The 27,417-nt window shown below is 46.1% G+C and overlaps 1 protein-coding gene and 1 long non-coding RNA gene across 2 annotated transcripts; one reads left to right on the top strand and one right to left on the bottom strand.

The window, feature by feature from the left end:
- The first annotated feature begins 4,689 nt into the window (after positions 1-4,689).
- On the top strand, positions 4,690-17,833 carry LOC135396554 (high mobility group protein HMGI-C-like). The gene is made up of 4 exons (XM_064627595.1): positions 4,690-4,804; positions 5,320-5,410; positions 12,505-12,727; positions 17,678-17,833. The coding sequence occupies exons 2-3, from the start codon at positions 5,330-5,332 to the stop codon at positions 12,709-12,711; spliced, it is 288 nt and encodes a 95-aa protein (XP_064483665.1). The 5' UTR covers positions 4,690-4,804; positions 5,320-5,329; the 3' UTR covers positions 12,712-12,727; positions 17,678-17,833.
- LOC135396555 (uncharacterized) lies at positions 16,736-23,949 on the bottom strand. The gene is made up of 3 exons (XR_010423431.1): positions 23,625-23,949; positions 17,636-18,154; positions 16,736-17,017 (listed from the first exon to the last, which is right to left on the bottom strand). It is a non-coding gene; the product is annotated as an uncharacterized LOC135396555 (long non-coding RNA).
- Positions 23,950-27,417: the final 3,468 nt, after the last annotated feature.

Consider the following 27,417-nt stretch of genomic DNA (forward strand, 5'->3'; position numbering starts at 1 on the left):
GCAAATCAGATCATTTTAAACAAAGACTTTTGAAATCCATCACCAAATTTGGAAATTTGGTGAAAATTTGGGATCTTTGAAACACCTCATCTTAAAGCTTAGTAATGGCTTCAAGGCATTAAAATGACTCAGGAACAGGCCACTATACCTAGAAATATCTCCTAGATAACAGTGTCAGTGCAATGGGCATCTCACACTCAGAGCAACAAACGATTAAGAATTGCATAATTGGTAGGGTTGTGCAAATATTCAGATTTTTTTGAATATTGAGTTCAATAATTTTGTATTCTATTTGATTTCCAAATAGAGTATGGAATTCTATATCGGCATCAAAGCGGTGTCTCTTTTAAACCGAATAGCACTGAAGCTGCACTCGTAACCCCAAAAACATCAGAAGAGAGGGAGATCCAGGTGCACCTTATGTATGCTGCAGGTCTATGCACAAGGGTCGTTCAAGGTTCATAGAGACACAGAGGGTAGACAAGTAATGAAGAGGACAGAACTTCTGCAAATTGAATTAAACTTCCAGAGGATTCTTGGACGCCATCATGGCGGCGAGCTGTGTGTCTGTAGCTGTGGAAGAGTTTGGCGAAGGACGCAATATGGTGCCGAATGAACCACATGGACACGTTCATCCGACTGCAGTCACGCCAATTAACTTCGCAGGCGTTGAGCAAGCCATCCTCGAGAACTGGCGAGTAACAATTCGGGACATCGCAACTTAGCGTAATATTAGTGTCGACAGTGCGGAGACAATCATTCACGAGCACTTTCTGTTCTGTGCAAGTATGTGCAAGATGGGTTCCCCGGCACCCTACTTGTGACCAGAAGAGAGTGTGCACGGCAGTCTCTGAGCAGCTGTTGAACCGATTTCAATCCGAGGGGGGGAACTGTCTTCTTGGACATGCGGGGTGTCATCCATGTGGACATTTTGGAGCAAGGGGTCACGATTAATGCTTAGTACTTCTCCACGTTGATAAAGGGTCCCATGCGAAATGCAAGTCGCAAGAAAAGGCCTGGAATGTTGTCTGGAATGGTCATGACAATGTGAATTCTTGACACAGCAAATTTAATTGTAGCAACCCTGTCCGAAATGTGCTTTAAGGTTTTGCCCCATGCCCCTTACGGCCCAGATTTAGCCCCAAGCGATTACCATTTGTTTTGGCCCCTTAAGGGCTTGGGAAAAGATGTTCCACACAGATGTAGCCCCCCAGAAAGATGTCCTGCAGCGGCTATGACAGCAGCCCACGTATTTCTACGCCAAAGGCATCAAAGAATTGCCACAGCGATGGCAGCGGTGTCTAGATGCGCACGGTCAATACATTGAAAGACTGACATAGTCTGGTGCTTCCCGAATTTTCCATTGTGTTTAAGGAAATAAAAGTCTCGGTCAACCTTGAACGACCCTTGTATGTTATATGTTTCTTCGGTTGGGTTATATAACTATTCGCCTCAGGTACATAACTGTTCGCATGGCCCCAGTAAATTGGCCAGCACAGAAAGACTGATAACATAACTGGAATTTTATTAATACCTAATGGTGGTGTGAGACAATATTTAAAAAATGGAACTGACAAAAATGCTGTTAAGAGGTTTATTGTCTATGTGACGTTTTGGGAAACACCTGCCTGATTATCACATTAATACCTATGAGACAGTGTTTGTTTTTGTTCAATACAGATTGTTTACCAAAAAAGCTACGTGACACCATTTCACAGGCATCATTCATGCAGATAGATTGAACTATCAGGAGGACATTCTTTGCAAGACAGTGTGTAACTACCAAATTACCTCACATTCATTACTTTTACTACAACTTTAACACTATTTAGTCCAACTGTACTACAATCTTTTAGTTGCAGGTTTTAGGGCAAACGTTGCAGATTTGGCAGCAGCCATTATGTACGTAATGTCAGTGAATTTTATATTTTTGTCTTTTATGAGTTTTTTTTCTTTTTAAAAGTTTAAGGAAGAGTATATTTATTACTCTATTTTCAGTGCATAATCGTAAGAACACCACCTGCACTACTGGGAGGAGTTTGTTCTTTGTCAACATTTGGTTTCAGGTTCCTGTCTATAATCATAACAGCCACCACAAGCCCACCAAAATTCTTCTCCGTGTCACCCCTTAGTCTACTACAAACTGTCTGCATATACAATTGCACAATTTTTATACATGAGGATCAGAGGACAGCACTCATGACTGCTGCTCACTCATGCTCATTCACACCGTGCTCATCTCTCAGTTGGCTTACTCATTCCCTGCTTAGCTCTCCGCTTGCTCAATCACTCCCCGTCCAGCTCTTCGTTTTGCTCACTCATCTCCGCTTAGCTCTTTGTTTGCTCATGCACTCACTCGCTGCTCAGTTCTCCGTTTGCTCACTCATGCTCTGCTCATTTACTATACCGAGCATGAATGAGCATTCTCATGAGTTAGTTTTGATCATCTCCTCACTTCTTCACTTGTCATCAGGGGTCGAAACCGGAACTGAACCGTAACCGAAAACCGCAAAAAAACGTTATTTTTCGCCGAACCGAACCGAACTGTAAACATTTTTGGTTTCCCCTTGAACGAACCAGAACTGAACCGAAAAAATATGATGCGGTAACCGGTTCGCAAGACGGTACAAACGCCTATACCTGCCGTCAACTCCCGCGCACCAGCTCCCTGCATCGCTCGGAATCTTGCCGAATTTATAGAGCGGACAAATTGATAAACTAAGAAGTGGCGAGTCCATGCACCTCCTACAACCTCACCTCCAAAAGGTTCACAACATCCCTGTACATTTTTGCGATTCGAGGTGTAAAAAAAAGATGTGCTGCACGACAGCTACACTTTGCATTCTTGCCTCGGCTGCTTCCTTTCATTCAGCGTCGCATTGTGGAGGCGACATAAATTTAAATAGTCCACAGTGATATCCACAAGTAACGCAGATCTCTAGCGACCACGGGAAAGAGGTTGGCGTGTTGTCAAGAGCATGGAGGAACAAAACACAGGAGCGGCCTCTCTCCCTCTTTTCAACGGGGAGCAACGTGCCGGCCTGCGCATGGGACTCTGGGGTACTCCTATCTACCACGAGACCGCTTTCTTCCCTGTTTTCCTTTGGAAATTACTGATAGCCTTTTGCAATGGAGTTCAGTGGTACGCTGTATGCCATTTCCCAGCACTTTTCGGTACAGTAAATGATGATCTGCTGTCGTGAACTGCATCATGGCTCTTCGTACCTATGAAGTGTAGAGGTGAGGAAGTAAGAGGATGGAAGGAGGAGCAAGCCATCGCCGGAACCTAATATTACCACTCACATGTCGTACACTGATTAGCACAGCACGTAAACCGTTATTTTGGTTGCACTGAACCCAAACCCGAACTGATAACCTCGAACCGGAACTTGAACCGAACCACAAAAAATAACGTTTCCGAGCCCTACTTGTCATGCTCATTAGTGAATTTTGCTCATGCTCATCTCTTCGTTTGTTCACTCATCTCGCGCTCAGCCCATTCGCCGCATTGAGCATTAGTGAACATGACTGAGCATGCTCATCAGTTAGTTTTGTCGAGGTGTGACAAGGATAAACATCACGTTCACTCCGGAACAACCAGTGGCGTAGCCGAGCGGGGAGGGGGATTCTGGTGTTAAAACCCCCCTCACCCTCAATCGTAGCCTTGGTATATCATTTGGGAGAGGCAAACGAAGGTCAATTCCTCCTCCCCCACGCAGTCACCATAGAACATAAAATCCCTCCTGAAATATTTTTCTGTGCACGTCAAAAGAATAAAATCACAACGCAAATGTCGTTCTAGGATATCCTAGACATATCACATGGATGTCCGGATATTCAGGACGTTCGCGACCATGTAGGGATGTCCCAGGGTTTGCTGGGACTAGGTGGTCCAAATTATCCGCAGTCCTACCCTGCGGCACGTGCAGCATGTCGCCACACAAATTGGCTGACTCACCTTACGTGTAAATCTATAGTCCTAATTATCTGGGTGCACCACTTGTAGTCACAATTTTCACATAGCAGGGTCAGCGCGAGGTTCCCGTGAGCTGGGAATAAGGCGCAAAGCAGCGTGCGCAGTCAGTCTGGTTGTGTGTCGCCTCTTCCGAACCTATTTCACAAACACATGCTACAAAGCAGGACAACGCTGCCGTTCACGAGCTGAAAGCAGAAACGGGCCGACCAGAAAAAGGCGCTAAACTGTATTTGTTCTGAAAACACACAAAATTGTGTTTTTCTCGCGACGGATGTAGCTAATACACAATGACTTCAACTCTGTTCACTATGCAGTACTCGGCTACTTTACGAGGCTGGCTCCATATTGCTATTTCGATTGAAAATTTCCGGGGGCGATTAGACATTACACCGCACCAAGCTGAGTAACGTGGGAAACAGCGGTATTAAAAATACAATCAATACTATGTTGTCCAGTACTCCAGTTCTTATGCCAGCCCTCGCCTTTATTTATCTATTTTTTCTATTACATCCTTTCAGCCTTGCACCAACGACCCAACTCCCGAGAAAACCAATAAAAATACTCTCGACAGCAATCCAGAAGTGTCAGGGCAATATTTAATTTCTCCGAGCGAATATTTTCAGTGCTTTTATTTTTCTATCAGCCCCAGTAAATAAGGGAACGCATTTAAAATGCACCGGTGACGGTTTACCAACGAGAAACTTTCGAGCGACCGTTAAAGAAGCAGCCAATCCTGTCGCCCCCTGTAGAGGAGGGAGAACACCAACCACCAACAGCAAAGCAGCGGCCAACAGACAGTCTTTACCAGGCGTCGGAATCGCATCATACGTAAGTAGAATGTTTCTTCTGTGTGTGATGTCGTTTCTTTGTTCTTAGTCACAAGCCCTTTCTCTGGGGCATATAAAATTTATTCCTGTGAACAGCGCATTTTTTTGCACAACTTCGTAGCAGCGCATAATATTGCGTGCTCTTTGACAGCACGACTCTTGCGCGCGCGTTTTGGTCTCATCGCCTTTCACTCTAGGCCTAAACCATATTTGCGTACCGGGCCGCCATAGGTGCACCGAAACGTTTAATTTTATTTCACATTGTTATCATCAACGGATATGGTCAGGTTTTTTTCGAAATATTTGGCCATTGTTGGTCTGATTGTTCCTGCAAACCCCAATTCCCAAAGAAATTCTAGGAAAACCACACAAATATCTCAAGTTTGTGCGCGACTTGGCGCGGGGAAGCCGGGCAAAATGCCGAAAATATTTTTCAGGGCAGATGTCCCGCCAAATGCTCTGCAACATTTTTCAGCGAAGTGCTTTGTTTCATTTCACATCTTTCTGCGATTTCAGATCTAAAGACATGGCCGACAACGATGCTGCTGTTGAAAAGAAAGGCCGTGGGCGGCCAAAAAAGCCAGAAGCGGAAAAGCGCGCCAAAGAGGTAACGTTTTTTCTTTGTTTTATGCCGCACTGCAAATAGCGAATGTTCGTTTTTCTTGCGGAAATTACTCAAAAGCATGTCACATTTGACCAACCGTCCTGTCAAGTTTGTTGGTGTTCTTGTGCACGCCATGTTGGGGGTTTCACTTTGGCGGCAAAACGGAATCGATAAACAGGCCTGTGATTGGCTGGCTGAGGAGGCCGTTGTCTGCTCCTGCCTTTTGTGGTTCCTGTGTCGATTTATTTCATTGGCCGCTTTATTGTTGTGCTTGTCGGCCGAAAATGATGTCCACGTCGCTTATGATGTTTCAAAATCCATGGGCCTAGTACTTCGTAATTGTATTACGCGTGATACGAATATTTATTTGTCGTCTTTTTTTATATGTAAGACATCGGAGGAACAAAGCTATCCCGTGCCCTGAGTGTGGTTTATTTTCCGGCGCGGGTCGTCATTCCTGATTTTGGACAACAGGAGTAACATACCGAGTTTTGCTTTCGATTTCTTGACTAGGCGACTTCTTGACTTCAGATGCTACGATAGAAATGCTTGTACATAGTTTATTAGTGGTGGTACATAGTGACGCTCGCTACATGGCCCAGAATTGTGGCAATAAGATGGGAAATGTGTACGTCTAAGAGTAATAAAATAGCGGTTGATTGCACGCATTTTGATGAATTATGTCCCAGGAATAACTGGAACATATGTGAATATTCATATGTGCCTAATAGAAAAGTCGGTGCATGTCTAGTTTAGCGGCGCCACTCGATTTCAAACTTCTAATCTACATACCTGCATAGAATTTTGCATGGTGCATCGTAATCCAAAACAATCAAGCGGCGGTCGGTTCCACGAATTCCTCCAGAGATCAGTTTCCCCGGGAAAGTTTCGACAGCGGCGACCATGTCATCTCCATGCGCCCATTGTTTACGTATGACAGCTTACGCACACCTCGCACTCTTCCCAGCATGCATTTCGCCTGTTCCCTCTCGCTCGTTGCCAAGAATGCACAATGAAATCACTAGATCTCGACGGGTATCATTTGTGGTACTCCTACGCATCAGCCATGGAGCTTGGCTTCCCTCACTAAACGAAGTATAGTGAGGTTGGGTTAGGCCAGGTCAGTACATATTAAACGCGGGGGGGGGGGGGTCCGGGGGGGGGCGGTAGCCCCCCCCGCAGTTGTTCGAGACTGTGCTGACAGAAGACAGTGCCAATTTTGGCGCGGAGCAATTGCGTGAGGAGGAGGCCGACTGTCGTCCGATAGCGGAGTTGCTGTGCGTCTTAGCAACGAACAGGCGAAAGGCATGCTGGGAAGAGTGCAAGGTGTGCGTAAGCTGTCATAGGTAAACAATGGGCGCATGGAGATGACATGGTCGCCGCTGCCGAAACTTTCCAGGGGAAACTGATCTCTGGAGGAATTTGTGGAACCGACCGCCGCTTGATTATTCTGGATTACGATGCACCATGCAAAATCCCATCCAGGTATGTAGATTAGAAGTTTGAAATCGAGTGGCGCCGCTAAACTAGACATGCACCGAAAAGTCTGTTAGCGTCGTCTGTCGACTATCCGCTATTGCTGAACTTTCCGGACAACAGCTGACATTTAAATTGCTTCAAATTTCAATATATATGACATTTATTTAAGAGGACTATCGCATCCGTCGTGGTCGATCCTGAAACTGCAGTGCCATTGTACTCCTCGTTCATCACCGATAATGATGTCAAAAATCCGACACCAATTAGTAGAGTTGTTTCTGTGCAATTTGATGTAACGCATGGCAATAACAGCTGAAAGATGTTGAGAGCATTCCAAATTCCCTCTCTGTAAACGTCACTTGGCCAATCAGTTCGCTGCAGAGAGACCTTGGCGTCCGTCCGCCGGACGGGAGTGACGGCTTCTTCAGGTCGTGGAGAAGTCTGAGATCGGCTCGTGGAATGCTGTGTCTGGTTAGCATCGTATGTATTTGTACAGCCTAGAGCAGGGGTGCCGAACTCATTCGTGTCCGCAGGCCGCATTGAGCCTTGGAAGAACTACGCGGGCCGCATACTGCAGCTTTGCGGTTGCCTGTTTCTGATATAAATCGCAAAACACAGGACTTAAAGCAACATAAAACGCATGCATTTAGGTTATTTAGAGCTGCTCAATCAGAGGGTCAGCGATCGTTTTTATTTGCTGTGTATGAAGAGGAACTTTTCTTTTTTTTAACTATTGCGTCAACATCGTGTGAAAGTGATTGTACAGTTACAATCTTAAGGACATTGTTGAGGTGTTTGTTTCTTAGTTGTGAGCGTAACTTTGACATATTGAGGTTCAACACAGAAGTTGATGAAAACATGTAGCCTGTCATTTTTCGCTCGTACGAAATAAATATCTGGTTTAGCACCACAGTAATTTATGCATCATTTCTCAAAGGTTTGGGGATTCAGTTAACGAATTATGGTACAATTTAGGCGATTATTCTTACTGCTATTAACAAACATAGACCACCTTACCCTATTATTATTAGACGTATGATGTTGTACCGAACATCGACAGGTTTGACCGCGACAGCATACGTATCTTCAGATATTTTCGTACAATGTAAGGATAGAACGAAGCCCACCAACTCCAACGAACTTGTTCTTATCGGTGCGTTGCACTGCAGGTCAATCATTTCCATTTGTCAGTCATGAGGAACGTTGTCAACAAGCGTAGAAAACGGCGAGTCAAAAAGCTCTGTTTCAGTTATCCTGCACACGAAGAATTCTTGCTCAAATCCACTTGGGAGATCACCAAGCCTGCGAATGAACCTGTCAGTTTCTAATGGAATTCAAGGCACCAATATTACAAATCGCCCATGTATGGTTTGCTCACAAATTTTGGTAGGAATGTAGTAGTAATATCAATCAAGTAAAAATCAGACTCAGTGACAGGTTTAGAGAGACATCAGCAAAGATGGCAAAAGCAACAGAGACTGACAGGGAAAGTCGAACTTCCAACCTTCTTATGTGACTGAAGGTTAATTATGGTTAAAAGTTGAAGGTTGGACATTGATTGATATATTCGAAAAATATGGAGTGTAGATGAGAGTGGACTGTGTGTGAAGTTGGACGTTTTTCGACTGTCTTTGTGTTACTTTTACTGTTTTTGTCTTTGCTGTTGTCAAGGGCCAACCGACACCCCTTGTCTCTTATAGCGAATTCGGGAGCCTATTTCAACGCCATACGGCTTTGCGCTCAGAAATCTGTAGGAGCTGGAGCACGTGACCGTTGCCACCCGAACATGACTGCCAGGAATCGAGTGGTTTTAGCCGCTTGGATCACGCTATGCGCATCGCGGTCGCTCGTATTCAGGTGTTGTTGTCTGCTAACCCACGTGAACTTTGACGTGTTTGCCAATAAGGGTCCTCGCCACCTTCGCGATGCGGATATGACGACACCGGATATAGTTGGGCAATCCGCTGCCCGATCGCTTCAAGGCCGGGCGGAAAAAGTGCTAGCTGTCAAATTCTCGGGCACTCGGAAAGTGTCACTCGAGCACGCAAGATCTGGCACAATGGGTGAGAACAGGCCGGGTCTATACTCTAAAATCTGAACTTCACCGCAGGGCACGCTCTGCCCCAACCACTGCCAGTAATGGTATATGAGATATTGCTTCTGATTCGAGGAGAGGGAGGGGGCGTATGCCTTTTTGTGTCGATTATCATGTATCCAAATTGACACGAAAAAGGTGAACGCCCCCCTCTCTCTTCGAATCGGAAGCGATAACCCTATCGTTCATGGCAATGGGTGGCGCAGAGCGTGCTATGCGGTCAAGTTCAATTTTTAGAGTGTAGGGGAAAAAGTTTCCACGAAATAACCAACCGAATTCGTCATTCGTTAAAGATTCATTGGCTGTTACATGTCAGTGGCAACAGTTTTCTATCACTAATGCAAGGTAAACTGCACGAGCACAGAACCCAATGGTAACGTCGCAACCGTTGGTGAAGCGAATATTTTTTATATAAGAATATTTTTTTTTGCTCGGGGGCCACCACTTCGGCACCCCTGGCCTAGAGTGTAACACCATGGTCACGTCAGTCAGCACTCACACTGATAAGCGGAACCTGGTGTATTTACCGAGGTCTTTTCACTTAGTATGTTGCTGTGCAAAAGCGAAGCGGACTACCTCGGAGACAATCACCTGCGCTGCGCTCCCATTCGTGTGCCCGGCTTACATAATTCTGGCTTAGCTGCAGAGGGAGCGCGAATCTTTAAAACTAATTTATTTAATTAGTAAGCTGTTTTTGGAAGAAGAGAAACTTGGCCAAGTAGACTGTGACTCCATGCTGAACATTAGTCTCATACACACCTTTCAAGTAGTCTTCCGGACTATTTGAACTAATAGTCCGGTGTGATAGTCCCTTTAAGGGAGCTCAAAGCCACCTAAAAATTTTCAGTTGTCAAAGCAGGTCACTTGATGAGTAACACAAATTTTCTCTGTACGCTATATTTTTAATAGAAAAAGACACTGGAACATTGCCGCGTGCGTTCTCGCTCGACTCGCTCCTCAGGGTTAAACGAGGAAGAGAAGGAAAAAAACGTCATCAGTGATGTCATTAAAGGAGAAAGCGGCAACAGCGCTCTGTCTGGGTCAGTGCTGCCCGTTCTATTTTTTCTTCTTGCTTTCTTCCTGTCGCAGGCAACTCAAGGTCTAACTCAACTGCTCATGCGCGCTGCACCTGCGTAATGCTATTTTGTGTCTGAAGTAACTTGGAAGTAACTCGTTCTTTTTTTTAAAGTACCTCAGTAACTGCGAGTTACGTTTCAGGCTGAAGAACTTCGTTATTAACTCAGTTACATTTTTCACATGGTAACTTAACGTAACGAGTTCTTTTTGACTGGTAACTTCTCAATCTATGGTATATATTGCGAAAAGAGCCAAAGAACACACAAACACACGGGCAAGAGCTTGTTCCGTGTTGTCGTGTGTTCCTGGGTGAATAAGGAAGCACCTAGATATTCCTAGTAGCGAATTCCCCGATCTCGAAATTCACATTTCCACTATACCACTAAAATTCACAGGTTTTCGATATCTGTCCATGTCGTATTAGCGAACGAAAGTCACATTTTAGCAGCCGTAAGGCTTAGCAGGGCGGACACAACGAAGCATATCATGTTGGTTAGTTTGGGTTTGCATTATTATGTCCAGGTTAGTCACAGATCGCCGTTGGCAGCTTCCCGCGCATGACTATGCATTTCAAAGTTGGATAACATTTATTTACACTAGTATATTTTGCAACCGGGGTTTCGATCACTTTATTCAAGTCACACCCCGAGGGGGGGGGGGACTTCGAAGTGCCTGCGAAATATTGACATGTTGCCAGTTTCTGTGTACATTGATATGTCGGCAGGCACAGACTTAACCGGCGTTGTTGGTCACCATGTGGTAACCAAACAAAAGGTGCCGGGAAAGCAGGGATGAAATCACACTTCTGTGTTTGTGTCGTTCACGTTTGTAGCCTGCATCGGCTAATTCTCGTTTAGCTTGATGATTGGTAAGTTGACCATAAAATGTGGTGGTTTTATGACATTGCTTGGCTCTGTTGGTCTCTGCAACAGCCAATGGATGTTCAACGCCTGATGCCGCGACGTGCCGGCGACGGCATATTGCGATAGATTTCACTGGATTGTGTCGGACAATGTATCGGCAAGAACACTCCTCCAGCTGAATGATACATTAACTGAATGGCTAGCACAGTTGCTAGTCGAAGTGACGGGCAAATTAGTGATCATAGCGATGCGGCGATCATTTTGAAGCGTGAACTGAAGCAGTGCTTAGTGCTCTGCTGTGTTTATACTTATTGCTGCCAACAACAGTAACAATCATCACAATGAGGAACGCCATACAAAACACACACGGACAGAACAGCGTTCAACTGGCACCTGAAGCTTATTTTCATAATCCACCCACTCCAGAAGGTCGTGGGAGAGAAAAGCGAGCTCGAGCGGGGACAGGTCGACCGATTTTTTGCTAACGTTGTTCGGGCACACAATCTCACGGCCTAACCTTGAACAATGCCTTGAACGGTGTCTGTATGCCAATGTTCGTTTACTGTATCTGATAAATCAAAGAAAAAGCAAAAAGAAACTTCCACCGTTCCGGGTTACAGCATGGTTCAGACTGAAAAATAGCAGACGACTTTCATCTAAACCAGCCAGTGGCTCCCCTTTTCTAACGTCACAATGACGTGGGCGTCTCGTCGGCCCGGGCCTTGCCACTGTTGCGCGCAATCACGATTTTCAAAATCGAATTCTCCGATATTTGTGCATCTGTTGATTGATTTACTTCACGTGGTGCATTTTAATAGGCAGGATAACCGCTTGGTTTAAAAGAATGGAAGTGCTTTCCGAGCTCCTTTAAGGCACAGCCACAGCGAATAACACGAGTGATAAATCTTTTGGGCCATACAGAGAGAGCCACAATGTGGCATAGCATTTTCTTGGGGCTTTCAGGTCTCGTGCAATATATGGATGCCTAGGTATCGATTTAGACATGAAGATTCATTACCCCTCTGCTTTGTTGCAAATTTATTCCCAAAAGTATTTTGGAATACTGATAGCACAGTGGTTCTCTGCCATTTTTGCTCTATGCAGCCCTTTTGCCATTCATCAAAGCATTATACCCCCATATTGACTTCCAAGCAATACACGCATAAAATATTGAGGTATTTTATTGTTTCTGAGTTTCTTGAAAGTATTTTTGTTAGTTCATGTTTGTTGCGAGCGACCCTTCCAGTACCGTGCACACCCAGGAGTCATCACAACATACCGTCGAGGTGTTCCTGGTGAGGGAGATGTCCTGTGAATGGCCTGCACTGGTGCAAGGGTTGACTGGAGGTGAATGTTCCATGGTGTCATTACCCCATGACATTCCCAAATCCCCCCCAAGGGGGAATTTCCCACCAGTTGAGAACCCCTGTGACAGGATGTCATGTCTCATTTTCCTGGATATTTTTTTAATGATCGGGGTACGCTAAAGATGTGATCACTCTTGAAAACTTGCTTGATGTGCTATTCACCTGATAGGGGCAGACCTTACACGATGCTCATATTTGATGCTGTTTTGCTTTTAGGAGGCCTCCGCAGATGAACCTAAAGCAAAACGTGGCAGGGGCCGCCCTAAGGGGAGCAGTAAAAAGGGTAAGAAGACAGCAGCCAAGACAAGTACCAGCGTAGCTGCCAAAAAGAAGGGCCGTGGCCGCGCAGCCAAGAAGGCTGCTGATGCAGATGCCGACAAAGACACTGGCTCAGACAACAATGCTGAAGAACAGTCTGACTAAGGGCGGCACTTTCTTGGTGAGAGTTCTTTATTAGCCATGACACCGCTGTGGCATTTTTCTTCATAGCAATCCTTCGGAGAGCAGCCATGCCGTAGGTTCTGCACTCAAATTGTGCTAGGGGACTTAAACGTTTGTGTTAAAGGAAGTTGCATCCTATCTTGTAGGACACTGGTAAATTCATGTTGTAGCTTGAATATATGTCTGCAATGAAACACAGTTGTATGCATATATGCAGCATTACAATATTTGCACATTGGTCACTGTAGGTGGTAACCGCAAGGTGGCCTAAACCACCATTTTTGTAACCAATCTCAGGTGACCACTTGTGACCATTGTGCCATTTTCACCGGGTCACACATAGGCAGCATCGTTTTAAGGTGGCTGTTTTTCTATTGCACTTTGGCACTGGTGGGAATTTCCCAAACCATTAGATTATCTCTTTCAGAGTGGGCAACAGCTAAAGGGGTGTATTTGCAAACCTCTTCAATTCAAAACTATTTAATACAGCTGCTGAGGTCGATAACACTCGGCAAACGATGCACAGCAGTGATACTGTTCATATATTGTTCAATAGCTGATCATGGGTTCCCACCTTTTATGTTCACTGCATGGTACGAGACCGGGCAGTGCATTCTGTGATTGTGGCCATCCCTCCACAATGGGAAAAGCCTGGTACAACATCAAGGCATGATGGTTGAAGCTCCCATGAAGCTCCCATTGCCGCAATGGTCCAGGGAAAGTGGCAGGCTCCCAAACCATGTGATTTCCAGGAGCCACTCACAGCGCTTCCGATTGCGCAGCGCGGGAAAAAGCGTGGGTGACGTGCGCGTGCGCAGACAGACCTCCTTTCCGTACCTCCTCCCCCTTCTCTCCGCCAGCTTTGCCTGTTTTCATTCGGCGACTGCTAAGTAACGTGTTGCCCCAAAGTAGAGGAACGAAAAGTGATGGCAGTTTGGAAGTCGCTGGGGAGGTGTGTTAGCTTAGCTCAATTGGTAGAGCCCTGGTCCGGTAATCCAGAAGATGTGGGTTCGAGTCCTACAGCTGGCTAAGTTTTTCAATGACTTCCATCCTTCAAACTGAACTTCCCCAAGTTACTTTGACAAAGTTACCTAAAAAAAGGAACGAGTTCCTCAAGAAGTTACTGGAGCTCAAAAGCAACAAGTTGAAAGTTACCGGAAAAAAGTCTCTTAGTTAAAGTCACTAGTTACCCCCAGCACTGGTCCGTACATCCAACATGTACAGGTGAAGCTATCGAAAACAGCTGAGCCAGGTGTGCCATCACCGATGGCTGCAGGAGCACTCAAGAAATAAAAATAAAAATACTTTATTGATTTTATTGATCATGTATAACTCTTGGCAAAAATTATTATTTACAAATTCAATTGTGAAAATTATTTAGGAATAGGCAATCGATGCTGATTTGCTATTTGAACACCAAAGCACATGTGTCACAACCGTTCGTAGATCACAGTGAATGAATAGCTGGGACGTGAGGGACAACCACATAGTATAATTACAGAAAACAACTCGTTAAAATGTACCTGCTTAAGCAGTAGTTTGGTTTAACATTAGTTGAGGCAAGTCCCGGAGCAAGTTGCCATTAAGCCTAATGTATTTTGTTCGCTTAAACCGCAGTCGTTTTCCCCGTACCTATCAGTTAATCCGTAGCTGTTCTGCTTCTGTACCCTGCGAACACTACCTGGCCGGCCTTTCGGTGACCTCGCTCAGCACTCTCAAGGTAACAAATAATGGCACGGATTAAGAAGGGAAATTCCACGGGGCCAAACGGGGTGACTCATGACCACGGAGTGCGGGATACAGCACATGGTCTGCCTGGCCTCCCGCAGCCCAGCCAATGAGATCACTGCCCCCTCCCTGACACAAGAAAAGGGGAAAGAAAACGGAAAGCTACCGACCAGAGCTGTTGAATGTGCTTCACCTCCACTGTTTTCTGCTATCCTCCTAAGAACCGCAAGATATGCCATGCCACGGCAACCGGTAAAGCGGAGTTTTCACTGAGAAGGACTAGGTGGAGTCGATTCAAGCCATCAAATGAGGAGCAACGATAGCAGCGCTAGCTTGTGGGCACAATTCTCGCCGTGAGGTCGGTCTACTGACAAAGCTGAGTTCTGTAACTCTGTAAATTAAAGCGTCGTTATGCGTCTTTTCTTTCAAAAAACACTGATGTGTGTTCTTTCATATAACGGAGGTAGGTGCTTATCTCGTATTTTCAGATATGCCGTAGTACCGCTTAAAACATAGTTTTTCGGCGTTCCCCTGTACGGTTAACATGATTTTACTACAGTCAAAGTCCTTTACAACGAACTCCACGGAGCCGCGGGAAATATTCGTTGTAAAGGTGCCTTCGTTAAAAAGGAATGTGCATCTATATTATAGTGTAGGCTCTCCGCACCGCTCACGATGCTATTATATGTGTGTGTAAACGGACGTGGACAGAAGTGGTGTGAACGAACACGGGGTCGTAGCCAAAATGAAGCTTTAGGTGTACTACTTCCATTCACAACTTCCTTCACAAGACGTCAATATATCAACAGAATTTCTGAACACGAGCTTTACGTTCTACCTGCAGCATGGCATATCACGAACCACGAGGACGGACATGTCGTAAAGGTTTGTTTACGTTGCGCTTCGGGGAACCGATGAGCAGTGTCGCCATCATCGCGGGCGATGAGGTTCTGGTTTCGGAATGCCAAGCACCGTAGAGCGATCTCTACGACTGAAAGCTGCAAATTCTAGCAGCCTAACTACACCCAGTTATGAACTCTGACAGCTTACAACATGTGTAGGCGTAAGGAAACGGCAATTTATTTATCTATCGTATCTTATCTATCTTACTCCCTTTCATGCTTGGCCCGGTCTTTTAGGAATGTTGACAGTGTGTATGTGCTGATTCCGAACTCCCTGACTACGTCGCATTTCTTCCGGTGTCAACCGCGTTCAAAACGGCCATTTTCTCCTCCAGGGAGAACTGTTTTCGTGTGTCGTGGACGCTTTCTTTGTAGCCATCGTGGACGACTGGCGATCTCTGGCAGACTAGCCTTATGAAAACCGGTCAGCTTCTCCCCCTTTTTAACATGCCCGAAAGGGTGATTAACCTTCATCTCCAGCACGTGTTATGCCCCATTCAGCCCGGTCAGCCCCAGCAGTCAAAATTCCAAAACCCTCTGTGGACTCTTCTTTTTGCTATTCATATGCGGTCATCTCCAATAGTGACTCAGAAGGGCATATGACCTCCGCCCGTGTCTTCCGCTAATCCGTTCACAAAACCGTGCGTATGCCGAAAACGGGGACCATGGCGTGATTCATGTGCAGGCAGCCGAACGACGCTGTGCGTCCCATCGCCACGTGTGCTTCCGGAACTTCGTTGTATGCGTTCGCACGGGCTTCGCCCATCGGACCGAAAAATAACTTCGTTATTTCGGTAGTTTTGTTGTAAAGGAATTCGTTCTAAAGGTCGGAAATATACATTGAGACTCTCACCCATTATGACTCTCACCCAATCAGTGTGAAGTAAAACGTAAAACTGTCAGCTGTTCTCTGAGAGCAATGATCATCCACATATTTCACACAGCCAATTAGAGGTTTTCTTAGTGGCTGCGCAATGGCGACATTGTTTTCGAGGCGTGCGTTTTGCTGAGCTGCCGAAGGCAGGAACATAGAAAGGGACAGACACAATACAAGCCTCAAGTTGCCTGGGGACATGAACAATTGAAATATGTCAGGCATCGAAAAAGCCAGACAGCGACAACAGCTGAACCACGCATCTCTCGTTTACCGGTTGGGCGCCTTGACCAATTCAACGACGCTGGCATCCACTTTCTGATGACTTGCCTCAGAGCCAAAGCCTCCCCATCGGGATGGCTCAGCAGTCCTAAACAGTGTCCTAGTGAACAAATCGGGAGGGTGCAAGTGAAACTATTCGAGTGGCGCCATTTCCTTGAGGCTGAGGAAGGACAAAAACACAAAAGGGAACATGGAAAGAACCACTTTGCCAGTATTTTAGTATTCAGTATTTTAGTGCAGTCTTCTGTAAAAATACAAACTGTATCACTATGAACATTCAAAACGAATAAGATCATAGGTTTTGGAAGTCTACTTCCAAAAGTCTGCTCGAGTCGAGGTACTAGTACAGCTTCGTGACCTGTATGCAAATGGACAAATAGGTACACATTCCTCAGTGATTTATGCCAACGGCCTGCTGGCTCAGCTGCATTGGACTTTTCACGTCATGATGCCCATATCTTTTTCGTAGTATGCAACTCTTCAGCGCATCTTGGTGTGTTGCCTATGGGAAGTGATACATGGTATGCCCAATGTTATTGTGGCAGTACTTCATAATAACAGTAATTACAAGTAGACTGCCTTGACTGCTTCCTTCTTTTGCACTTATATTTTATTACATTCACCAGGAGAGAGAACTTGTTCAAGTAATGTATTGTAGGGCAGTCATTTTAAATAGCTCTGGATGTGTCCTCAATACATTTCGGAGTCAACTTCAATATGCAAATGGTGCAAGAAGCTCTACTCCCTCAAGAGCTTGGATTGTTTGTCATACAACTTTTTGAGTGTTTGTTGCATAGAACAATGGATCTTTTTCACATCCACGTTATACCCTAGTGGCTCTCCAGTGAACCACCCTTGGTGCGTGCCAAAAACAAATCTGTGGGTAGCATAAAAGGCCAAAACTGGACTTGTGGCGCCGACGAGTTCGCAGTGTCCCCAGTGGTCCCTACTCTTGTCGTCCCCATTCAATGACATCTATTGAACCTATAGATAACCTTCCTCCACACACCCAAGGTCATCAGCGCCGCAGCAAACACACATACGCAGTTGTGAAAAAAGTCCATTGTTACAGCTGCTATTTCATTTCAACTTTTTCTGGTTTTACTTCTCTGTGGCTTACCCTGAATCGCTGCTGTAGCATATTTATTTCCTTCTTTTGCAGGCAAGACGAGTCATAGATCAGTCATCATCAATGTCATTAGTTTTTACCCGTCTACAGTGTTTTTCCCCATCGGCTTCATCTGTGAGAGTGTGCTGTTTCTTGAAGCAGTCTGTTGGCTGTGCATCACATCCCATTAAAGGCATGTTCTGTCCCCTATACTGTGTTCTTCCTTGTGAGCCCTCCACTCATCAGACGCAGTTCGAGGCCTTGACAGTCTGATGGATTGACATTTCGATTTAGTCCTTGGCAGTAAGAGGGTATTTAGACCTCTTTTTTAGCGTATTTGTTAATGTAGTGTCAGATGAACAACTGAACGTTGCTTCCAGCACCATCTGTCAGAGCTTTGATGCACGTGAGACGTAGTTCGAGTGAGACGAGAGAGTTCGCAGCAGAGTTCGGAGCCGCAAATTCAAAGGTCAGTGTCTGCCTTTCTATCTTACTGCACACCTCGATCGGTAGAGAGGAGCATAGATATGCCTAAAAAGAACAAGAACCAAGATGAATTAGACAGAATAATTCAGTGCCTTCGCTGGATGTATGTAGAAGAAACCTGCTTTACCAGCTTTGAAGAAGCACAGCGCTCATAAGATCCTTTTGTGTGCAAAATATGTGAAGTTTGAAGACTTCGAAAAAGTCTAACGGAGCAAAAGGAGAACGCCGAAAAAGCAAAAGATGAGGTGAAATCGTTGACCGAGGAAATCCAAGCTATGTCTGAACAAAACAAGAACCACCAAGATGCTATAGAGTCCCTTACACTAATGGTTAGCTCACTAGAGAAGGAAAATTCGCTTCTACGTGAGACACTGCAAGAAATCCAAAACACCCGTCCCGACATGGAAAAGAGCGCCACTGAACCTCGATCAGACGACGGAGTCGCAAACGAGGCGACGCATGATGGCGGACATAAAAAAACCTACTCCGTAGCAGCACAATCAGGTCAGGAAGCCGCAAGTGAGAAGAACCGGCCAACAAGCGGAGACAACGAGCCCCGTAATCCCCACGCGAAAAGGGGTCAAGAGGAAAAAGGAGCGGACGACACATCCGCGCGACAGACACACGAAGGCAGAGGGTGTGGCTGTTTGGCGACTCAAACGTGAACAGGGTGAAAATGCCGCTACTGAGAAATTTCTACAGAGACGCACGGCTAACTGTCACCGGCATACCAGGCGCAAAAACCGCGGATATAATTGACAAGGCTATAGAAACGCCCCGAACGCAAGATGAAGAATGATTGGTCATAATTATGGCAGGTCTGAACGACATCCTGAACGGAGACCAACCCAACCAAGTTGTAACAGACTTCATAGCACAACAAAGCGAAGAGCCACACACCACTTTTGCAGTCTGTTCGATCCCCTTTGTTAAAGATAGGGGACCTGAGCTGTGCGACAAAATCCGAGAAACCAACATGCAACTAATATCAGCTTGTCAAAAACTGACAAGGGTGATATTCATCAATAACTACCACGCTCTACGAGGAGTGAGAGACTCCGGACTGGTCGACATCCATTTCACACCTGAAGTGGGCGACAGGGTAGCAGATCAACTGTCTGTAAGGATAAGGGATTTTTTATGTATCAATGCCAACCACCGCGAAGACCCGTACTACAACAACCAGCGATCAATGCCAGACCTGTGGCCCTGCCGGACACAGCCCCTGAACCACCACAGGTTCGTGAAGCGGACCCACCCCGCGGGATTCTGGAGGCCGTACAGGGATTGGCCCCCCCCCAGAGACCACGCTTTTACTAACAACCGTCCCACCGTCATCACACGCACTACCTGCAGAAGAACACAACTTCAGCAAGCGAAAAGGTAGACTACGCAGGACCCAACGAAGAAATACCCAGCCAGAAAAAAAAGGTACTACCAGCACTGAAAAGATCACCGTCGCTAGCCTCAACATACAAGGATCAAACAAAATCAAATGGGAAGAACTACAAATAAATGGACTCAGGGAAAACATACACGTGTACGGCCTAACCGAAACCCATCTTCGAGATCAAGACCGCCCATTGCTAAACGACGACTGGAACTGGATCGGCACAAACCGAAATATGAATGCCAAGCGAGGCGGTGGCGTGGGCTCCCTTTACCGACAGCACGCCATCAAACATAAAAAGACGAAGAGTTGTGAGGAACACGTGTGGAGTTCCTTCGAAACAGAAAGAGGAACGACAATAACAATGTGCGTAGTCTATATGGCCACCGGAACCGACAATGAAGCCCGACGCTGGAATAGCTCCATATACGACTGTATGCAGCGGGACCTAAATGAGATGGACAGCACACAAGACCACCTCCTCATAATGAGGGATTTCAACTGCCATTGCATAGAGTTAGACGGCCGCGAAGCTGCCCATGACTTACGTACATACGCGGAAAACAATATGTCGATACTAAACCTGGAGCCTTTCTGTGTGGGTACAGTCGCATGGTCAAGAGGATCCCAAACATCCGCCATCGACTATATGCTAGCAAATGAAAAGTGCTATAGTGAACAGACAAAGTTGGCACTTGAAATCGACGAAGAAGGAGAACTCCGCTGTGACAGCGACCATAACTTGATAAAACTATCGATTGCAATAGAGCACCGAACTGCGTCAATTCAAATTAAACTAAAGCCAAAAAAGAAAATTCAACGCTGGAAGACCCAAAACGAAGAAAAACTACAAGAATTTGCAGACGCTCTCGAAAAGAGCCTGTGTACTGCCCCGTGCGGTGACTACGACACACTGATTGAACAACTTGAAGACGCGGCTGCGAAGACGATCGGGAAGACCTCGTCGAAACATACCACCATAAAGAAAAAGCCTAACCAACTGTGGTTCGACAACGAAGTGAAGACGGAAATCACCCACCGTAAGAAGCTAAACAAAAAATTCCGGAGAGCAGTGAAACTAAACACGGACTCCGCAGTAGAAGAGCGACGATATGTGGAACAGAAAAATAAAGTAAAACAGATCGTGGCGAAGAAGGTCCATCAATTCCACAAACAAGTTGCAGCCCAAATCAAAGGAAAGAAGGGAAGCGGAGTAGCCTTGTGGATATACCTCGAGAGTTTATCAGGACGCGAACAGACAGAACCCGGATGCATATCCCACGACAAAGAGGGAAATAGGTTGTCAAGCACCACCGATATCGTAACCGCTATGACGGCTTTCTTCGGCGACCAACAGAAACAACTCCAACAAAGACTCCCACATGCCAGTCAAGCAGCTCACGAAGACAATAATCGTGTCGCGCACTCCACCATCCCAACACCACAAATCACCATACCTGAGGTAGAGCGCCACATAAAGCGCCTCGCACTAGGAAAGGCAACGGGACCAGACAATCTCCCAAAATAATCTCTCCTATCTCCCAAACTAATCTCCTAAAGGTCCTAAAACCCAATGCACTCGAAACACTGACTATGTGCTTCAACCATATCCTACAGACCAAAAGCATACCGAAGCAATGGAGAGTGGCAAATATCCAGCTAATTCACAAAGGGAAAGGCAAGCCAAAAGAGGAATTCAGCTCATATCGGCCAATTGCGCTGCAGAGTAACGTGTACAAACTGTTCGCGTCGATTCTGACGGAAAGACTACAATACCAATGCGACCCAAAGCTATCCGACGTACAAAACGGGTTTTGGAGGAATAGGCGAACAAGCGACAACATATTCATACTCACTCAAATCATAGAAATAGCGCAAATGGAAAACAAAGATCTGTTCCTTGCCTTCCTCGACCTGGAGAAAGCATATGACGCTATTCCCCATAGCATGCTCACTGCAAAGATGAGATCAATGGGATTACCATCATAGACATTATCCAGGAACTATACAGGGACTGCACGAACAAATATCACATCGGGAACTTTACATCAAAAACGATTCAACAAGAAGTCGGCCGGAGGCAGGGTTGCCCTCTATCACCCACTCTCTTCAACATCTTCATCGACGACCTCCTGGCGGCACTGCACTCGTCAGGAAAAGGAATCCATATGCACACACAACAAACAAACGGAACGACTGAAGATACGTGCATTACAGCTCTTGCCTTTGCGGACGATATTTTGCTACTAACTACCAATGCAAACGACATGCAAAACCTCCTGGACATTTGCACGCACCATGCCACAAATGAGGGCATGCGGTTCAGCCGGGAAAAGACAAATATCATGTACTTTGGACCGCCCGATGACAAACCCACGCTGCGCCTGCAAGAATTTGATATTCAGTATACAGACACGTACAAGTACCTCGGTATTACGATCGAAAATTGCAAGGAATACCTCCAGAAACATGAACAGAACCTCATCCCAAAAACAAACATGAAAAAAGGCCAGGTGTGGAATATAGCACGCCATTCCTACCAGCCATACGACGTGGGAAGACTGATATGGAAAGCTTACGCCGTACCTGCTGCCACATACGCGAACGACGTCATTTGCCTCAGCAAGCAAGCAACGGACCAGCTCGAACGGCAACAACGCGAGATCGGAAGATGGATTCTCGGGGGATCATTCGCCACACCAAATCCCGCCATTCAAGGAGAAATGGCCTGGTCTACCTACTCTTTCCGAGAAACCCGGGCAAAGACAAACTACCTTGGACGTCTCATTCACAGACCAAACGACACCCTAATAACACGAGTCTTCCGACACCTCCGTTACAGGGGCACCCGAACGCACTGGATAAAAAAAATCAGCCAAATTGACCGCACATATAGCAAGGACACCACCAGACACAAAGCGAGGAACGAACGCGAGTGGAACAAGACAACCAAGAAGGAACTAACCCGGACTGAAGAGGAACGGTGGCACTCGGAAACAGCGAAGAAAAGAAGCATGACAATCTACTTTGAAAACAAGACAACGCCGGCACCCGAAACTTTCTACAACGGAGACAGAGCAAGTGGCCTCTTGTTTCAAGCCCGTACAGGCTCCCTCCCAACACAAAAGCGACTCTGCGAACTCTTTGGAAACGCAAACCCAGCATGTACCCTATGTAACACCGGAGAAGAAGAGGACATACAACACATCCTGCAGACTTGCCCGGCCCTACGCGAAGACGGAGTGCCCAAGACACCAATCCCTATCAGCACCACCCCATCATGTTGGGCTTCGAGGCATCACCCAGCTCCCAACCCCAGATCAACGACACGAAGAAAGTCCTCCTCAAGTGGGAAAAGGCCTCCAAAATAAAATCAAGGGCGCTCCACGAGACAGCCGGCAGACCCCGTCTCGAAACCGAAACCAGCCAAACACAGCGGACGGCCATCCGAAGCCAGAGCCATCAAGTGGCGCCTCCGCAAGACGAACCCACCAGCATTGACTCAAATTCCTCGCTCCTCTTATGAGAGCTTGGAGACTCGCCTGTGACTCTTTTTATGGATGTCTGCCCTGTTGTAAAAGGGATTAGGCGAACCTCAACCACATCAACAGAACCCCTAGTGGTCAAAATTATCTGCAATCGTACCCTGTGGCACGTTCAGCATGTTGCCACACAAATAGACCTCTCCCTGTTTACAAACAAATGACGTCAGATGGTACAACAGCGCAGGGCTGGGCACGATACTTCGAAAAGAGTATCTGATACTGATACTCGATGCCCTCAAAAATTGTATTTCCAATACCGATACAGAACAGTAAATTGATTTTCAATACAGATGCTCGATACTGTATCGTCGATACATCACTGAAATCTCAATATAATGAAGCTGGTAATATGATTAGGGATGTAAACAAAATTTCTCAGTTATTTCTGGAACCTTTAGTGTATTTCTATAGCGCACTCTTCCTGAAAGGGCTTAAACGTATCCGACCACATGGATTTAATGAAGCTGCACTATCCGAGCAGCTAGCCTTGTTAGAAGTTTAGATTGGACTGAAGCCATGGGTACGTTGAAACGATCGCTTCCACAAGCAGCCTAGCAAAAGAACAGAGAATGCTCTTCACCTGAAACTTTTCTGCTGCTTTTCGTTTGGTACTGCAGTACTTATCCGGTAGCTTCTGACTTTGCTCTCTGCTAACAGGTGCAAGCCCCGTGGCCGTTGTGAATAGACCTCTACCCGAGAAACGTCATGACGTTGGTAGACGGACCGGAAACGAATCTGAAGGGGAGGGCTGGGAATGGGATCCACGAATGGACACTTGTTCGCTGCCTCCTAAGAAAAGTAGGACCGAAGGTCGCGTCTCTCTCTCGGGGACCATCATAATCCCCTCAAGACCGTGGCTTTCGGCGGCGACTTTGTTCGCCTCTAGCTTCGAGCGTAGTTCAACCAGGCGCCCACAGCTCCCCATAGACCCCATAGTTTGAGATAACTCAGGCAACACTGGACATACGACCAATGAAAATGCGTCGTGATGCCTGGCAGCCAACCAATCAGCAACCTCTCAGTTTGGCTCGGCTTTCGACCGGGCCTGGCTGGCTGCCATTGACTTCTACTGGTTTTCATACCTGGCGCCCGTTATTCCAAAATAACTAAGACATTTTTGATAGGCGAAATACATATTTATTGATGCAACGTATAAACTCAAATGTTTGACTCATATATTCACCGTGCGTAGAGGACGTTTCGTTCCTTGAATAGACAGTAACCAAACCAAGTTCGAACTTGCAAAGCACACATACAGTCTACTTCTGGGGGCGAGCGAAGTCCACGAGTGCGTGCGTTTCACAGATGAGCATCGTTTTCTCATTTTGGCGATGCACCGTAGGTCACACAGTCACGGGAAATACTTTTGTCGTACGAACACTCTCTTCTTTGTCACTGTATTTGAAAATGCGACAGCGCTCGAAAGTGTTCCTCAGGCGTCAGCTCACCAAGCATTCCAGTTCCGACCCGGCAAGAATGTCCGTAGGTTGACACTTTATCGGAGATCAGTACATGGCCATCACTATAGCTCACGAACAAACCCGCGCGTACACTTCCTCTTTGGTCGTTGTGGTCAACCGACATCGGCGAGCCGCGGAGACGCAGCGACCTTGCTTGGAGCTGCCCGCCTGGCCGACTGCCCGCGAAAAGTGAGCTGTCAGATATTTCGAAACTTTATCAACCAATCCCGGAGCGCGCATCCTCCTTTGGCCAATGGGCATCCGTCATGATGCCTGACGATGTAATACCACGTGACTGTGACGTGATTTTATTTTTCTACTGCCGCAAATGCGGGGAGCTGTGGAGGCCTGGTTCAACTCTACCAAATTCGTGGCGCTGTCGAACACTATGACGTCATTTGTTTACAAACAGGGAGCTCTGTCTGTGCTCAAGCTAAGCCGGCAGCTATTCTTTCTTCGTGATAGACTTGGAATCACGCCGTTCGCCTCCGTCTCCGAAATAATCCACATTGTGCACGGTTGAGGTCGCGAGTTTAAGGCGCCACGCTCCCCTGCGCTGTTTGTCGAGAGGTAAAGTGTCGGACTCTGATAGAAAAGGTCGGCAGTTCGATTCGAGACATTCACGTCTTTTTGCTTGTCTCCTATTGCTATAGGAGTACTTTGTTATTTTTATTTCGTTATATATTTATGCTATAATTATTATTTTCACAAGTCACTGGCGTCGGTACTGACTGGTTTTAGTTGCGTTTCGTATTGTTGTACTAGTGCATACTTCCTGTATGCCGACGTCAATTGTGATCGGATAGTACGGGTGGTACTATGGGCAATACAAACACAGATGGTATTATAAACGAATGTTGCCAACACTGAGTCTGAGCACTAGTCGATTGGCCCAATGGAACAATGGCCACGGAAAGGTTACTTTATATGCTATCAAAGTTCGCCGGAGATGCCGGTATCTCGGAGGCTCTCAACTGGATGTACCAGCGGCTGTAAATTAGGCTGCACACAGCGCTTACAATGCCAGTCTGGAAAATCCAGTTATGGTGGGCTAGAAGGTCTGGTGAGCCGTTCGGCGGTTGTCATATGTACCCGCCGATGTTCTTGCCGAGAGATGGCGCGAAGCGTATCTCGGCGCTATACGATCTAATCGTCTCTCATTTCAGTGCTACTCGTCACGTGATTACACACCTGCCGTTAACCCATGAGCGTGCCTTTTCTTTGCTCTGCATGCAAAATGCCCCTTGAGTGTCACCTGCAGGAGCAAACGAATGGCACACCCAGATATCAGTGCTGACATTCTTCGGCGCGTCCCTATATCTGCCTTCGATCGGGTCTGGGACACGTGTACTTTGATAACGATAAAGACATGTTCGAGCAGCCGGTTCTGCCTTTGGGTAGTGATATTCGTGATATGTGCTCATCGTTCCCTTCATCTGAGCGACCTTTACCTTCCAGGTTGCGAGGTCCGGTGACGGGGGATTGTGATAGAAATGTTTAAGTCGGTGGTGGGCTATAAGCGTGAGATATACGTTAACTGCAGCTAACCAACGGAAGCGATAGAATTCCTGATTACAGTCTGCATATGAGCAGCCAGTAGAGGGAAGGAATCCGGAAGACAAAGGGGACGACACGAAAATATATCTATTTATACATTTATTTCAGAATACTGGTCCAGAAGGAACCTGGGAAGGAGTAGGGAACGTACATTAATTATATAATATATACACATAATACACTCGTATTGTGGCGACAATTCGAAAGAAACCCGCAAAAGAGACGCAGCAAAGGGGTCCCAAGTTACCTTCGCGAACGTGGCGATCGGTAACACGAGTGTTCTATATACCGGTAGTCTGACCTGAGCAGTAGCATAATGAAGTGTTCTTCTGATATAGAAGAGGCTTTCTCTTGACTGTGATGCCTATTAAGCGCACGTGAAAATTCCATCTAAAATCGGACGGGACGGCGACCCCAAGATATTTGTACTAAGCTCCCTTGCAAGTATACTATGATGTTGGCAAAGCCTTTCTTCTACATATAACAGCATAGACACAGTTTTGTCGGTGTTCAAATTGATTTGCAATTTGTAACACCACTCGTTGATGTGTTCTAAACTGCTTTGCAAAGGTGCGTAATATAAGGCGAGCAAGGTGAGCCATAAGCAAAGCACACCGAAAAAAAAAGAAAGAAAAAGAGAGAGAGAACGATCGGCATATTGAGGACGCACGTTCAGACATCCCTATGTTTTTCGGAATATATCGCGCGATATGTTACGCAGTCATCAGCGAATAAACATGCTTTACAATTAATGTTACTTAACATATCGTGCATATAGACAAGAAACAGCAAAAGTCTCAAGACTGACTCCTGTCGTATACCCCAGGTGTATGGGGTTCGATCAGACAGGGAATCAGTCCCGAAGCCAATCCATGATCTTGGTATTATGTGTCAGCTTTCTATAGGGTACGTACACGGTCAAATGCCTTGGAGAGATGCAAAACCAATATTTCAGTTTGTAGGTTATTATACAAAGCAAATACAAAGTCGTGGATGAAATTAAACAGGGCCATGACAGCGGAGTAGCCTCCACGAAAGATATGCTGCAAGGAATGCTGTTACTTGATCATGATGTTAGTTGTTTGGAAAAGATGTGCTTTAGCAATTCACAAAAGCTGGAAAGAAGAGAAAATTCGAAACCTAAGTCGGGTCTCCTGTCTTACGTATCGGTTTTATACGAGCGCATTTCCATTCGTTCGGGACAGTCCCTTCGTCCAGCGATATCTTGGAAATAATTTTGAGGAATTGCGCAGCTTACTCGGCGTACATTCTAAGAAAATCATTCGGAATATTGTCTTGCCCAGAAGACCACAATATCGCGTCCTGAAGCAATCAGTCCCGAGACTTTTTGGACTA

Source organism: Ornithodoros turicata, chromosome 6, assembly GCF_037126465.1.
Source record: "Ornithodoros turicata isolate Travis chromosome 6, ASM3712646v1, whole genome shotgun sequence".
Taxonomy (NCBI): domain Eukaryota; kingdom Metazoa; phylum Arthropoda; class Arachnida; order Ixodida; family Argasidae; genus Ornithodoros; species Ornithodoros turicata.